This window comes from Uranotaenia lowii, chromosome 2, assembly GCF_029784155.1.
Source record: "Uranotaenia lowii strain MFRU-FL chromosome 2, ASM2978415v1, whole genome shotgun sequence".
Taxonomy (NCBI): Eukaryota; Metazoa; Arthropoda; class Insecta; order Diptera; family Culicidae; genus Uranotaenia; species Uranotaenia lowii.
Genome location: NC_073692.1, coordinates 334,592,889 through 334,610,125, shown reverse-complemented (window position 1 = coordinate 334,610,125; position 17,237 = coordinate 334,592,889). Strand labels below are relative to the sequence as shown.

General features: G+C 34.3%; 1 protein-coding gene across 5 annotated transcripts in view; it reads right to left on the bottom strand.

Moving 5' to 3' along the window:
• The window catches only part of LOC129749260 (myosin-IIIb-like), a 332,299-nt gene that overhangs the window by 176,277 nt on the left and 138,785 nt on the right, over positions 1-17,237 (bottom strand). For 4 of the 5 annotated variants that reach the window (XM_055744192.1, XM_055744194.1, XM_055744195.1 and 1 more), the window contains exon 1: positions 94-238. The exons of the other annotated variant lie outside the window; for it this stretch is intronic. In XM_055744192.1, the coding sequence (XP_055600167.1) occupies positions 94-98 (5 nt within the window). In that variant the 5' untranslated portion in view covers positions 99-238. Of the gene's footprint in view, positions 1-93; positions 239-17,237 lie in introns of those variants that run through there. 5 annotated transcript variants of the gene reach the window in all.

Genomic DNA, 17,237 nt, shown 5'->3' with positions numbered 1-17,237 from the left:
TCCATCGATTAACTTTCTTCTACCAATTAGTGGAACGTGATTTGCACACAATAAAATCATCCTCATATCACCACTATTTCGGGAAATTCTTACCACATTTTGATACGCGCACACGTCAATCAATAACCTGTCAGCGAAATGTCTGCATCAATGTCACCGGGATGTTAAGCTTCAATTATAACTTGTTCCAGCACTAGTAGTAACACCCACTAAAATCAGAACGATACGATCACGAAGGCACTTTTCCACCAACAAGGGACCATCGAGAGATATCGTTCGTGTGTCAGGCATCAAGCGGTTTCGTGATTGGTAGATGAAATTGGTAGAATGATGATTCGATCCCCGAAAAATTTAATTTTCTATGTTGTTTTACAAAAATGTTCTCAAATCTGATACTTTTTTCATCAAAATGTTGAAACAAAAGTATTGATACATTTATGTTTTGATGATTGAATGGAAATTTCTTATCTTCTTTTTGGGCATCATTTACCATTTTTCCAATAATTGGTTTATATTATTATCAGTCGATTTGGGAGAGCGATGCTTGAAAATTTACAGTGTTGAATATAATAAATTATAGAAACCTGGGTCCACTGTTTATTTTATAATTTAAAGAAGTTGTATCTTCAAATTTAAATTTTATTTACTAAATTATTTAACAGTCTCATTATAATTGAATTCGCTGATAGAATAAATTTTATGTTTTATCATTTAAATTGAAACATGCAAAGTTCCTCCTCAAAACAGAAAATGTTTTCACTACAACCTGTGGTTCAATTGATTGCCAACCGCTATCAATGGTCGGCAAAAAAAAAAGAATGAATTGCTATCAATATAATCTGAACACAATCGAAATTGTTGCGCCCGCCTCATGACGTGATTGACGGTTCCCGGATAAGACTACACGGAAAACAGATCAAAACGTCACCGTGTTGTCGATAAGCTTTGGAAACGATTTTTTATATTTTCTGCATACGATTTTACCGCAAATTGTTTTCACCTTCACACCCGCTCATTTTCATTCTCACGTTCTATCTATCTATGAAAATTTTATAATCTTAAGATGTCCCTACTAAAACTACATCACTTTTAACCGATAAGGCCGATAAATTGAATTTACAAAATTAAAATACTTCGAATAAAAAATCAACCTTGCCTAACATTTAAGGTCCCATTAAATTACAATCAACACTATTTTTTGTTGTTTGATGTTATAATTGTTATCCGTGCTTTAAGAGACTTGTATATTATTTTTCCCCTACAGGCAATCTGCATGATCTATATATATAAAAAGCAATTTCTGTGGGTTTGTTTGTTTGTCCTCTATAGACTCAGCCGTCTTAAGAGCTAGAGAGCTGAAATTTGGCATGTATGTTCATTAGGACCAGGAATGATGAAAAATGTTTTCGGATTCGTAGATACAAGACAAATATTGTTTTCGCGATATTGACGTTGTTTTTCGTCGGATTGTGATGAAAATTTGCACATGAGGGTTTTGAAAGACGAGCAATCGATTTCAGGCATTGCATTTCGGGTCAGGGGTCGGCAAAAGGGGTCGTCCATATTGACTGTTTATTGTTTTTGCGATATTGGCGTTATTATCCATCAGATTGAGATTAAACTTTGCACATAGTAGTTTTGAATGACGAGCAATCAATTCTAGATGCTAAATGTGGAGTCAGGGGTCGTTCAAAGGGGTCGTCCATATTAACTTTAAATATCTTAGTGACATTGACGTGTTCATACGTCGGATTGGGATGAAAATTTGCACATAGAAGTTATTAGGGACAAAAAATAGATTACGCTTATCCAAATTAAAGTCAGGGGTCGGCCAAAGGGGTCGTCCATATTAACAATTCACTGTTAATGCGATATAATAGTTATTATACAACGGATTCAGATGAAAATTGGCACACGAGAGTTTTGAGGGACGGGTAATCGATTCCAGGTATTAAATTCATTGTAAGAGGTCGGCAAAGGGGGTCGTCCATATAAACCTTTCAATATTTTTGCAATATCGTCGTTATTATACATAGGATTGGGATGAAAATTTGCACACGGTAGTTTTCAGGGACGGATAATCAATTTCAGATGTCAAATGTTTTGCCAGGGGTCGACGAAAGGGGTCGTCCACATTAATTAAATTTCCACTGTTTTTAGTAATATTGACGTTATTATGCAATGGATTGCTTAGAAAATTTGCACACGGGAGTTTTGAGGGAAGGGTAATCGATTTCAGATATCAAAGATTGTATGTCACCAAAATGGGTTTATTTTTTTGGCAATAATTGCGTTGTTATGCAACGATCGAGTCAAAATTTATACAATGTGGTTTTCGCCGCGGTCAATTGATTCATGTTTTCAAATTAAGTAGCAGACGTCAGAAAAGTGATCTTCAAACATTCAATTATGATATTTTCTAATATTTTTGCGATTATTACATAACAATGTATTCAGCAGTGCATCTGGAAAATTGCTTGGCAATTGACTTTCAAACAAACTGTTCATAACATATTCCAAGTTTAAAGCGAAACGGAGTTCGTATGGGATCAGCTAGTTATGAAATAAATTAAATCTGGTAAAAAATTTGTTATATCATGATAAAAAGATGGTTAGAAATGAAAAAGATGGTTAGAAATGATATCACACTTATTTGGAATTTTGTATGTTAGAGGAGTTAGATCGAAATAAGCATTCTCTTCCATCTGGTGGAAAAGTAATCTAATTCATATCATAAATTAGAAATCAACATCAGAGTATACATTTCATCACAGCTTTTACATTGAAATGGAAGAAAATGAAAATTTGTAGGGGAGAATGAGGTATCATGGGCCACTTTTTTTTTGCTTCATAACTTCTTAATAAATTTAATTTCTCTATTCTTCTATTTTAAAAGATAAAAAGAAAAAAAAAATAATGGAATGTTTTTAACATTTTTAAGATGTCATTAGGCATTTTTTTATTTTTAAAATATATTAATTTCCCGAGTTCTTACAGTAAAAAAAAATATTCTTTGGTTTTGAAAAATTGTGGGGAAACGTTGGCCACTATATCCAAATTGACAAGATAACGTACAAAGTTTACGAGTTGACCAAAAACTGATGTTTCATAATTCATTTTGTTATTTTTAAGCAATTTCATATGAGGAAATAAAAAAGAGAGTTGTGTAGGACCAAATTGTTCCTAATTTCTGGCTCGCGAACTTTTCGGCAAAATTCCTTATATAGGATTGATGTTCATCTTTATCGCATAAGACCAAATGGACAAAATATTTTTCAAATCTTTTCATTTGGCATTAGAAAACTTTGCAGATATAAAAAAGGACTTTCAGTTCTGAATGTGTAAAAAAACACCATAATATAGGTGGCCCAATATACCCTACAAAATGTGGCCAACAATTCCCCACAAGCTATGATTAACAAATTGGTTGCGTTTGTGTGACTAATTGAGGTTTCATCAAAAATTCCTTTCCCACGTGGTAGAACATGACAAAACTAAGACCACAAGCATATGATCATATTTTTTTATGAACTTTAGATTCCCCATCGATGCAATTTGTGGGTGCTTGTTGTAAGTACATTTTTCTTGGCTAGTTAAACAACAGAAGCATATCATGCGTACATAAGTTAACAACATATAGAAAAACATGCTTACGCAAAGCGACGGCGATGACAGTTGGATTGAGATTTTTATCTAAACACACAGCTGAGATTTTTTTAGCGGCTCACATTACCCCACTCTCCCCTATATATACAGAAAAAAAATTACACTTCTTACTTTTAACTCAGTTCCGTGAAAGCTCAATCAGCCTTATCACTTGCTGATGCGCATTTTAAAAAGCCCAAAGTTTAAGTTCTTATTGACAGCACAAAATTTCAAAGTCAGGCAGAAGGAACGCTATCCAGCTTACTCGGATTACTGAAGAAATCATCAAAATTCTTTGAGAAAACTAAACCATGAAAAAATATTATACTTTCTTATTGTCAGTTCTTTGAAAATCTACTACTTTCTTCTTTTAAAAGTTATCAATTGATTTAACCATTGTAATTTTCTCCGGTTTTATGCAATTAATTTGTTAAATCAAACAAAAAACTCAAATTGAGTTATAAGAATATATGATATTAGCGTCCAAAAATAAGAAATTTGGAGTAAATTTTATCAAAATTATTATGAACGGTTTTGATGAAGCCTTTAGTATGACTTAAAGCCCGCTGATGCTTTTCGATAAAAAAAAAATCAAAGTGTTTTTTTTTCATGATTGTTGAATAATTGCTTCATATTAACCAAATTTGCCCAAATATTGCGCGGATTTTGGGTTGGAAATTTTGAATTAAATGGCTGGATTTTTCTGGTTTTTGATTTTGCCATATTTTATGATTTTGCGTCTAATAACCAAAACTGGGAATTTTTTAATCGGACTAAAATTAAATTTTTATTTTTTATTTTTCAAAATGCTGCTGATGTCCTTGAATTTTTTTTTTATTTCACGTTTTTACCGTGTTTTTGTTTAAATATGTCCGGATTTGCCGGAAAAAATATTCTGGGCATTAGTCACTGAATAATTTTTGTGTTCTATACCTACGTTCATTAGCCTATAGTATTGTGTTGATAGAAGATGTTTGAAAGAACGAAAAAAAGTAACCGTATTTTTTCAAAAATGAAAAATATTGCCTTTTCCGAGTCATTTTCAGGTAAAATCAAAATATTTTGACTATGAGTCCCTATTCACATTGATTTCTTGAAGATTTGTTGTCCATATTTTTGATTTATCATCTGTAAAATTATTTCAGTGCATTGGAATACCAATGTATGTATTCCTTAAATTTATTTTTCATTTTTGTTCAATTTGTATTACTCTGGAACAAATAAAGAATAACAACGCTTGGAAAGATTAGATAAATGAATTTTCTAAAAACCGTTATTTTCATATGAAATTTCTTAAAAAATTTATTATTTAGAACATCCTCGTTATAATTAGTGTTGCTCAAGTGTAACATGAATTTATATTCATATGTGTATAGCTCGGAAAACTAATTCTGGTTAATTGAAATTTTCAGATAGCTTGATAACATCAGTCCAACATCCTGTGATTGGCATCGAAATATTACATTTTTTATACTTAAAATTCACAGTATTTTTAGATCGATATGGATACGAGCTCCAGAAAATTTACAAATATTTTGATGATCAATTTTGGAGGAAACTGTAAATTTTTTTTTTTTGTTTTTCTATTGCTTCGTAAATATCTCAAAAACGCGTTGGTTAATTATTTCGAAATAAAATAGATGTTATAGGACAATTTAAAGGCAACACAATGCTGTCAAAATGCATATCCGATTACTTGGAATTGAGTTATCAACAAAAGAAAGTGTCCAGTTTCTGAATGAACTAAGCTGTGCAACGTTAAAATTCGTTATTGAGTACCGTAAAACGGGGTAACATTGATCACCGGGGTAAATTTGACCAACAATAAGCTTTTCCACATAATCATCAATAACTCAGTCGTAAGTTTGAATTTTTGAAAATTGTTTTCTACGTTTGAAAGCTTATGAATTGAGTATCAAATAGGAAAAATTTGGTATGTATTTGAAATTTTTTTCTGTTAGTAAAAAATCTTATTTCAAAATCTTAAAATATCTATTTTTCCAAGGCTCGCAAACAAAGAACTCTTCTGATGATACCAAAAAGCATTTAGAAGCAAACGGGTTGTTTTATGTGAAAGAACAACTTATCTTCTTTGTATATGAACAGTTAGAGTGCTATTTTTATGATAATTTAATGATAAATTTCTTAAAATTTAAAAATAAGGACATTTTCCAAGAGTAAGCCCGTATTGGACAAATGGATAGGAACCCTATCAAATCGTTTACTCTGAAGAAAAAATGAAAATGGGAATAGTGGGAAGGCCTAGGGGAATGTATGAAGGTAAAATTTCATTTGTATTTTGAAGCTCAAACTATTTAGCAATTATAATTATTTAAGCCCCTTAATGTAGGCAGCATCATAGTTATTTTTTCGATTATAAATATTTTCAAAATAATACGTTAAAAATCAAGGTTAAATTGATAAACAAGCATTTTTAAATATTATTAAGGTGTTTTGCATCCTTTATGTTCAAGAAAACTCGTTAAATCCGTCAGAATAGAGATTGATCAATGTCACCCCAAAGCATCAAATTCTGAACAGAGACGAAAACGATTTTTAAATCAAATTTGAAGTAGTCTAATAAATTTCTGCATCCATGTTTTACGTTCATAGGAGTCCAGTACTGGTTTTAAAAATATAAAACATGCCACATTCCCCTTAACAGAAAAAATAATCGAAATATATTGAAAAAAGTGATCAATCTTACCCCGGATTACGGTACTTACATGTAATTTATTCAAAAGGGTTCAGAAAAGAAAAAGACAAAGATAAAGAAGTTAAAAAATAAAATCTTTAAATTTTTTTTAAAGGAAAATAAATTCATTACTTTCATTTTCACAAAATACAATAAAATCAATTGAAAGCTTTTAAAACTTTGGAATAAGTCCAAAAAAAGTAATAAAACGGATTATGTTAAATTGAAAAATTTCAACCTCAAACATTCGGTGGTATGAACAAGAAAAATGTCAAGACTTCTGAAATTCAAGCTTAGCTAAGCTCTAGAATGATAAAATTTTTAAGTATTTTTTTATTAGGTGTAAAAAAGCATAATGAAACAATAACTTTCCACATGCTCCAGAATTGAAACATTCATGCCAGCCAAAGTACAGTTAGGTTTTTTACGCGTTATTACGTACTGCGTAAAAAAACAACGATCATTCCCGCTGCTGTTTTTCAAAAAGCTTTTATTGAGCCTTAGAACTGTGAAAATGACTGTAATTCATAAATCTACGCCTACAATTTGTAAAAAATGAATTTTATCGCGTTTAGAAATTTGCACAGTTTTTTAACTTTAGATCATAAATTTTAAAATATTTAAGTTAACATAGTAACTTTCAGACTATCCCTACATTGACTTGACACGGTGTGCATTACGGTATCATACTAATCCTCAATTGCAACACTTGAAATGATCATTGAATCCAGGTCAGGGACGGGATAATGTCATAGTCATGAGCCAAAAACTGCGACTCGTGACCCATTATTTTCTTCACATGTCGTTAGTTTAAGATTTTTTTTTAAATGAAAGCATGCTATGAATGATTATTTTGGTAAAGAAAGATTTTTCCATTCTGTCATTGATCATTGAAATCTCCAATATATCGGTCATGACATGATAGTTAAAATGGGTCATGAGAAATATCACCAATGTAATTTTTTGCAACTTTGTTTGCCAAGCTGATTTTCAAATGTTATACTACGGCAAATTCTAACTAACCATAGTGTGTGGCCGAAGATTAATCCTTAAAAGGTTACACGAAGTGAGACGACGCCCATTCGGCCTTCGGCTATACATTCGGCAGGCACAGCATCACCACCAGCCAGTCGAGTTGTACCGTTGGACAGTGAGGACAAGAAGTGATTTAGGCCCAATACACATGGTCTCCCGATGCCCCATTGGGGCAGACCTGCATAAAAAGTATCAAAAATGACCTTCCTAGACGCCTTTTTTTTTTATTTCCATTTGGTTCCCAAATTTCATTCATTGCCCACTCTTCTCATACGTGACATATATTTACATCGCGTGAATATGAATGGTATATACATTCACATTATCGGAATATTTTTGTCATGACATGACCCATGACTGATCATATTTTCTTGGGTATAATGATCCAAAATAAATTTTGCCGTCAACGTGAATGAATGAAAATTTTCATACCTGATCCAGGTACTCATTTTGGCATCTTGTGTTGGGCTTGATTATAAGTTGTACCTTGTGTATCAGCCAATTCAAGATGTGGGTGACTACACATTAGACTGGCCCACAAGAAAAAACATCCTCATATTCCACGCGGCACCCCCTGGATTTGTGCATTTAGGTGAAAAATGACTTTCTGAAAGTTTCAGGTCATTTGGCAGATGCACGAGCTGGCGCAATAGACTTGAAATTTGTATGGAGATTTTCGGCAAAATGTATGAAATATCGACATACTTTTACTCTTGGTGTTCTAAAATATGTAAGCACTATGCTAGAAAGCTCAGAGTTTCAGGAATTGTAGTTCAAACAACTACAAACAAGTTTGTAGAAGATTGTGATGCGATACGAGTTAACTGTGATGAGTTATTTGCAATTTAATGTGTGATTTTTTTCGCATTTCTTTGATATATCGTGAACGGAGTATGGGCTAATAATTGCACTAACTTGATCCCATCGTCACAAAATGAGAATAACAAATAGAGAGTTTGTGACCTTTATTTCAACTTTTTGCAGATTTTTGTCTAAGACACAAACTTTCTATCTGTTTTTCTCATTGTGTGACGATGCGATCAAGTTAGCACTAATAATCCACCTATACACCGTTCACGATATATCGATGAAACTCGAAAAAAATCACACATTCAATTGCAAATAACTCATCACAGTCAACTCGTATCGCATCACAATCTTCTTCAAACTTGTTTGTAACTGTTTGAACTACAATTTCTGAAATTCTGAGCTTTCTAGCATACTGTTTACATATTTTAGATCTCAAAGAGTGAAAGAATGTCGATTTTTCATACATTTTGCTGCAAATCGCCATACATATTTCAAGTCCTTTGCGCCAGCTCGTGCTTCTTCCAAATGACCTGAAACTTTCAGTAAGTCATTTTTTCACCTTAATGCACCAATCTAGGGGCAGTCTCAATCGGTTTCCCGTCGAGTGCGGTTCGTTCTGATGTTCGCTCCAAAAGTTCGCAGTTCAACGTGATATCGACGAGAATTGCTACATTCAGCATCGATTTTGTCAGTCGGGAAAAATAAATGAAGCCAAAATATATGATCCGAACAAGGAAACAAATGTAGTCTGTGTTTTTTTAAGTTATATTCAAAACAGAAAGTCTTTGAATGTGAGAAATAGTGAATGGCGGAGGAATTGACCGAAAAATCAAGCGGCGTCGCCGTGAAGATTGTGTGAATGAAGAAAGTTTGTAGCTGTGGGGGGGATGTTTGTCAAAATGTGATTGGTACTGACAAAATACCAGAAATTATAACCTATTAGTCAGGGGAGAGCCATTTTTGTGAAAAATTAGAAAATTTTTTATGCTGAATTTGAACGTGAGCACTAGGCAGCTTTGAGGAGTCATTGATCGGAATCTTAGATATATTAGTGTGCGTGGGTTCAATAATAATTTGTTCGAGTTCAAAAGAAATTTTATAGAGTGGAGATGGAAAAATAGGAATCAAATATTTAGTAAAGGAGTTTGGAAATAGTCTGTATAGAGTCATGTAACATGGATTTTAATTTTGTGAACTATGGTAATCTAGGTGAATGAAGTATGATTAATTAAAAAAAAAATAATAATAATAAAATAGTGCGAGCGAACGGGCGCCCGAGAGAAATATTCGAGCAAACACTCCGAGATGCTCGAAAACCATTTATGTTTCGAGCAGTTGTGGTGCGCTGCATTAAAGTAAATTGCACAGCCTGCTGTGACGGTGCTGTTCTCAAGTATCAAATATCATTGACGGAGAAGCGGAACGAAAAGAATAAAAGAAAGAAAAGAAGTTCAATGAAGATTGCTAACAGAAGGAAAATGCCGTGCTACAATTGTATCTGGAAAATCAGGGGTGCTAAAATAAAAGAGTTCAGGAAGCAGAGTTGATGAAAATGAAAAGAAGAAAAGAGTGGTTGTGTGCATTAGGTACTAATATGCAAAAGTGTATGAGCTAAGCGAAGAAAAGGTGGAAAAAAGGATAGTGAAATGAAATTTGCAGGCAAAAATCTCAGCTCAAGAAGTACAAATTTTTAACTAGGATGTGCATTGTATTTGGATCTGATTATCGACAGTAGGTTATGGATTAATCGACCATTATCGGCCGATGGGTAAGATGAACATTATATATCGGAATTTTCAATCAGTTGCCAGCTGGCCAGGTATATACACGGATGCCGGAATACCTGTAGTAAATTCATAACATTGAAGATGTTCTGTATTTTGAACTGGTTGTGTAGCTGATTGAATAATTTCTCCAAAATATACATTCATGAACACGAGGTACATCCATTCCACAACAGTTCACACGAAGCCATGGTGTCGGGTATTGTGAACACTGCATTGAAGATTTGTGTTATCTAAAGAATGCATATGGACACATGCTTTGATAAAACTGCGGTGAATCCGTGCACCCATGGTGGATTATCTACATACATACATACATACATTAATGCACCAATCTAGGGAGAGCCGCGTTGAAAAAAAATGTTGTAAAAATCTTTCCATACAAATTTGGGCCAGTCTACTACACATGCTATGCTATGGTATGCTATGCTATGGTATGCTATGCTATTTAAATTAATATAGTGACTTAAATAAGAATGGTATATGAAATATTTGAAATACTTTTATCGATTTTGTTTGTAGAATTTAATAACATCTTATTGTTGCATTGAATGTTTAGTTTTCAAGACAATTTGATATATTTCAAATTGATGTTTCATACCAAAATTATCAATTTGAAATGTCAGTTTGAAAACAAATTTCGAGAATACAGATAAATTTTGATAATATTTTGGTAATATGTTTGCTCTTAACCCCCTTTGCTTTGAGTGACTCATTTTGCTCTTTCCAGTCAATGAGAGTGAATTGCGAGACATTTATTTAAATATTTGCTTTCTATGATAAGTTTGAACGTTTTATTGCAAACTGTGTTTGTGAGGTTCCATCTCCAAACGTTCTTAAAAACACGTGACTTGTTTACTAACCAATTGAAATAACAAAAAAAAACACCTTGCAAGTAAGAGTGATTCATCTTTCCTTAGTTATATATTTTCAAGCTGTGAGTGAATCCACTTGAAATTTTCAAGTTTAAACTGGTATTCTGAAGCGTATCACTGTACGTTCACTTCGAAGTCCTCAAGTTATTCTTTCAAATTAAAACCGAAGGTCGGATGATAACCTTGAATGGGGGAATGCTTTGAATGTGGTTCAAATGCTGTTTATATTATGAATCATTTCATGATGTTTTATAATGTCTAGTTTAATGAAATAAGTATGATAAACATTGACAAAAATATTTTTTCGTTCCATTACAATCGCAGTTTTTAGCATTTTAAGGTAAATTAAAAACAAAATCAGAAGAGACATTCAACTTTCAAAAATTCTCATCATAATTTGTTTTTTTTATATTATTTATTTATTTAAAATAACTTGATGAACATAATTCCTAAAATTCACTCGGTCCATGGCAACCGTTCTCCAATTTCTCGGGCACCCCACGTTCGCCAGATCACGCTCCACTTGGACTAACCACCTCGCTCGTTGCGCCCCCGCTCGTCTTGTTCCTACCGGATTCGTGGCGAACACCTGTTTTGCAGGACAGTCATCCGGCATTCTCGCAACATGTCCCGCCCAGCGTATCCGGCCAGCCTTCACCACCTTCTGGATACTGGGTTCGCCGTAGAGTCGCGCGAGCTCGTGGTTCATCCTTTGCCTCCACATTCCGTTCTCCTGTACGCCGCCAAAGATGGTTCTTAACACTCGTCGCTCGAATACTCCGAGTGTACGCAGGTCCTCCTCGAGCAATATCCATGTCTCGTGCCCGTAGAGAACAACCGGTCTAATAAGCGTCGTATACAGGTTACACTTCGTGCGATGGCTAAGTCTTCTCGACCGCAGTTGCTTGTGGAGTCCATAGTAGGCACGACTTCCGCTGATAATTCGCCTCCGGATCTCACGACTGGTGTCATTGTCTGCGGTCACCAGTGAGCCAACATTGACAAAGTCTTCGACTATCTCCAGCTCGTCGCCGTCGATCGTGACCTTGTTACTACTGGACAAGCGGGTTCGGTCGGTCTCGGATCCGCAGGCCAGCATGTACTTCGTCTTGGACGTATTAATCATCAATCGTTTCAGTTTGCGGTAGATCTCCTCCACCGTCGCAGATGATCTGCCGACTATATCAATGTCATCGGCAAAGCAGATAAGTTGACTGGATCTGTTGAAAATCGTGCCCCGCATTTCGCCCACCGCTCGTCGAATAACACCTTCTAGCGCCACGTTGAACATCATGCAGGATAGACCATCACCTTGTCGAAGCCCCCTGCGCGATTTGAATGAACTCGACAATTCATCCGAAATCCGCACACAGCACTGCGTTCCATCCATCGTCGCCTTGATCAGTCTGATCAGCTTCCCGGAAAAGCCGTACTCGTCCATGATTTTCCATAGCTCGTTACGGTCGATCGTGTCGTATGCGGCTTTGAAGTCGATGAATAGACTTGGTGTTCCCGGCATTTTTGGAGGATTTGCCGTAATGTGAATATCTGGTCCGTCGTTGACCGTCCCTCCATGAAGCCGGCCTGATGACTTCCCACGAATCTGTTTGCTTGTGGCGTTAGGCGGCGGAGTAGGATTCGGGACAACACTTTGTAGGCGGCATTGAGGACAGTGATCGCTCGGTAGTTCTCACAGTCCAATTTGTCGCCCTTCTTGTAGATGGGGCATATTACCCCCTCCTTCCACTCCTCCGGTAGCTGTTCTATGTCCCAGATCCGGATTATCAACCGGTGTAGGCAATCGGCCAACCTGTCCGGGCCCATTTTGATGAGTTCAGCTGCGATGCCATCCTTCCCAGCCGGTTTTTTTTATATATATCGCAAATGATTCTCAATTTGTCACCTACAGTTTTACTATGTTTTGATAATTAATAAGCTTTTTAAGTATCTAGTTGTTTTACGAAAATCACTTTCCAAATCATTTTATCACCAAAAACTTTGCATAAAAATTGTAAGTTATTACATGGATGTTTTGTGATACATATATGGGTATGGTTGAATATTTGATAAAGCATCTAGAAAAATAGGTAAAACAAATTATTCGAAATGTTCGAAATACTTACTAAAATCAAGATGGCTTTTTAAGCAATATGTCTTCAGAATAATAATCGGTTACCTGAAAGAAGAAAAAAATACACAAAATTAACATGAAATCATCGATTGTAAAATCCAAAACTTAATCGTGAAAGAAATATGAAAAGTGGAAAATAAAAAATCGTGAGATCGCAAAGTTCAAGTTGGTTTGCATGTTAAACTATCTACAGTCTTTCTCAGCATTTCCACTAGCATCATCTACACTCAATTATCGCTGCTGCCGAAGAAAGATCCCACTTAATCGGATACATTTCGTTGTGAAAAATTGTTGATTTTGCCACCGGGCACCAGGTTTGTTGTTTGTGGATGGTTTTTCTTCACTTGCTCAAGTCAGCATCTTCTCCGTCGATTGCTAATTGCACAAAATCTCTTTTCGCGTTTTCTCGTAACCCATCATTAAGGAAAAGATTTTCTGGGGTCATCATTACGGCTCCGTAATCAGCTGATGCTGTTGTTGACTGTGTATCATCGAATTAAAATTTGATGCAGTCAGCTAATAACTTGTTTGAAGAAATTGGGTACACAATTTTTTTAATAATTTGTATATTTGTTTAATTAGATTCTGGAAATTCATCCCATTTTTATTTCTAAATACAGTAATCTGTTCAAAAGATTTTATACTCAATCTTTTCCTTCATGAGATTTTTAAAGGCAACATATGTTGAATTGTTAAAAAAGAAAAGGTTATTGCACCCTGAACCATCCTAATAAATTAAGCATTGAGTCAAATTTCCAATAGTCAAGAAATCGGGTGAAAAATCTCGACAAGGTACAATGCAACCGTGCAATGCTAATTGCAGTGCACAGAGAGTGCTTTTTGGAACAGAATACATTATGGTCACTAGAAGCAGATTTTTTTTGTGGTTGTTGCTATTTTGTTTTAATTTTGCACTTCATTTTGCGGGGGCTCTCATCACATTTTCCCCGGTGCATTTGCACGACTAAACCCCCCTCATAGCAAAAGGCACGAGAAAAGGAGTAATACTGTAAACTTTTTCCCATCGTCGGGTGTTGACAGAGTGAAGAAAAAAAATTTAGCACCATAAAAACACTGTAATTTTACGGTTGTTTCATTCTGCAATGATGATCAAGATAATGATGAGCGAAAATTAGAGAACGCAAAAAAAACTGGGTAGGTGCCGACCCGTAGAAAACCTATTCCGAAGAAGAAAGTCTACCCTCATCCGACTAACCCAGATGAATGATTTAAATGCTACAATGAATGAATGGTGACTGACCCCATCACGTCGTTGAAGTCCCATAACTGTTAAAAGACTGATTACTTAGAGGCACTACTTGAGAGGGACTTCGAACCTGACCCCATTCGGAATGCAATTAGAGTCACACCTCTAACTTAATTTGCGTTTGTGGGCCACTTTTTTCTGCGAGCATTCCAAAAAAAAAAAAGAAACATGAAACCTGCCAGTCATGGAACAGATGAGGAGCTCAGAAGAAAAGCACAAGGGTGAATGAATCTGTAATCATCATTTTTCACTGACGTCACTTATGTGGATTTCTAAGGTTGACCTTAAAAGATTAGGAATGCAATTGCTTTTACCGTTCCGGATCAAGCGATTGTAGTGTTTTGTGTTATTGAAATAGTTTCTTTTCATGTTATTTGTTATGATTTCAAAGCGATATTAAATATTACAGTTATTGCTACATAGCAGTTATTTTATAGGTTGGTTTGCCAATCGTTGCACAGCTAAGCACATGATTTTAGTTGTAAGGCTGTATTTTGGTCATTTCAACCAAATTCAAACTTTTTTGACGATTGTACTTATACAGGCCTGGTCAATAAGATCCAAAAGTTCAAGTTCTCGGGAAAAGTAACAAAAAAATTTAAGAAAATCATTCAAAACAGGTTGTCTGTGTCCAATAGTTGCACAGGCAAATTTGATATCGTGATTAATTTTGTTCGATTTTTTTCCAATGGTTGCACATCTAAAAAGCCTTATAAAGGCTCAGCCACCATGTAATCTAAGGAGCTGATACTTGGTACAGGAACTTTTTATGAGAACATCTAGTTCAAATGCATTCACATTTGGAGACGGTCCCATTTGAAGGGGGTTGTCCAGATAAACTGTCCAACGCACTAAGGAAAAATTTGAATTCAAAAACCCAAAAAATCTGAGTGTTATTGGGCTGTCCTAGCAACATGAAATTTTAAATCATTGAAATTAAATAAACGAGCTTAAAGGTTATTAAACATCTAAAACATTTTAAAAGGGATTATTTACAGAATAAAAGAAAGGTCGAGATCTCTTTTGAGACCAAACCCCCTTATACCCCTATGAAAAAAATGTCATTTAATAAAATAATTACCTTTTGTGTCACTTGGAAGTTGATTTATTTCATCATTCTGAATATATATATATATGTTATGTTTAAGAATGTTTTTGAGTGCATTCTTAAGCTTTAAAGTTTCAGATCGTTTAATTGATTTTTGGTCAAGATATACAATTTTGTATAAAAAAAATCAAATGATTAAAAATACTTTTACATGTATGTGGGATAGTTTGTAACTAATGTAACTCCTGTAGCATTTCATCTATCTTCATGAAGAATTCACACCACATTAAAATGTTTCCCAATAGAATTTCAGTTGTTTTCATGAAATTGAGTTTTAAAAATTATGACTGTTTTTTGTTGGGTAGTAAGGGCCAAATAACAATTCGCTTAGATGTCTTCTCTGTCTAATCCGACGGCAGATTTGAACTTCTGAGAAAATATCACATCAGATAAATAGTATTTCAGGTTTTCAAATCTGCGGCTGATATATTCATTTAAATCTAGGAATTTGCTGTTGATTTCAAATACAATTCTTTAGAATTCGTCGTGTAGATGCAAAAGATTATCTCAAGTTTAGGAAACAGTAGTTCTTTAGAAAAAACTTAAATTTTTTTGCATAAAATGTTGGGTAAATAAAGGACTTTGAAATAAATCTGATAAAAAAGTAGTCCTCAAAACCAAAGCTGTTTGAGTGCCTTAAGGCTATTTTAACACTTATCTTGATGATGCTTCATAATGAAAGCGCACGCGAGATTTATTGAACAACGAAGATTTGTTTGTCATAATTGACATTAAATAATAAAATTTGCATTGAAAGGAAGACACTACATAGTGGTCCAGGATGGAGCTTTATCGTGACAATATTATTCACGAAGGTACTTTAAGAGATAGAGAAATAGTGATGCGCTGTAATAATCTCAAATCAAATATTAGAGCGTGTCGTTTTTGCATAATTAACGCACAAAAACTGTTCCCGGTGAACAGAAAGACCCACATTGTCTTCTTCAAAGTTGTAGCCAATGGTTTTTGAGGCAATTTTACCGAAGACACAAAATACATATGACGTTTAGTAAGCGATTTATGATTTTTTGAAATATTCAAATTTAAGGGTGTGTCAAAAAAACAGTATTCTGGCTCTAATTTTTGTGAATAAATTCATACAATAAAAATGTCTTTTAGGCATGTAAATGAAATAAGAATCTGATTTTTTTTCTCTAAGTGCAAATTTGTATCCGGAGACGTTCGTTAGTTTTAAGGAAGGGATGAGCAATATGCAGCCTGTTTGCCGTGAGCGGCCCTCGAGACATGTTTGTGCAGCCCGCGAAGCTTATTTCAAATTAAATTTATTTCATGTTTTTTTTTCTACAAAAGATTGTTTATTTTCATTAAGTAGCAGTCCCAACTGAACCAACAATAATGTTTTAATTACTTGATACAATATGCACGATACTTATTTTTAGTTGCATTTGCCCTATAATCATCAAGATTGTTGACTTTTTTGTAGGATTTCTGGACAAAAATAATAACTGTGATTATGTGATTCAATCCAATATGTTTGTAACGCCTTCTCAGGAAAACAGCATTTTTGGTTTTCAATTCAAAACATTTCACAGATTTTGTCTATCTCCTCTGGTGATATGACTTGTGGAAATTTTAAAATTGATCAGTTTTTGGCGAAATCGATATTTTATAAACCAATAAAAAAAAACCCAAAAACTGATTTTGAATGAATTTACAATCCTTCAATAAATCAAGGACTCAGATATTGCCAAGATATTCTTGTAAGAGAGATATACCGCTTCCAAAAATTTAATTCCACAATTTTATAGGAATTCCAAAAAATTAGATTACAACTTCTTCTGGCCTCAATTTAGAAAGGCATTGAAAATAAGATATTCAAGATTTAAACTCATTTAACAACTGATCATTTAGTCAATAAGTTATTTT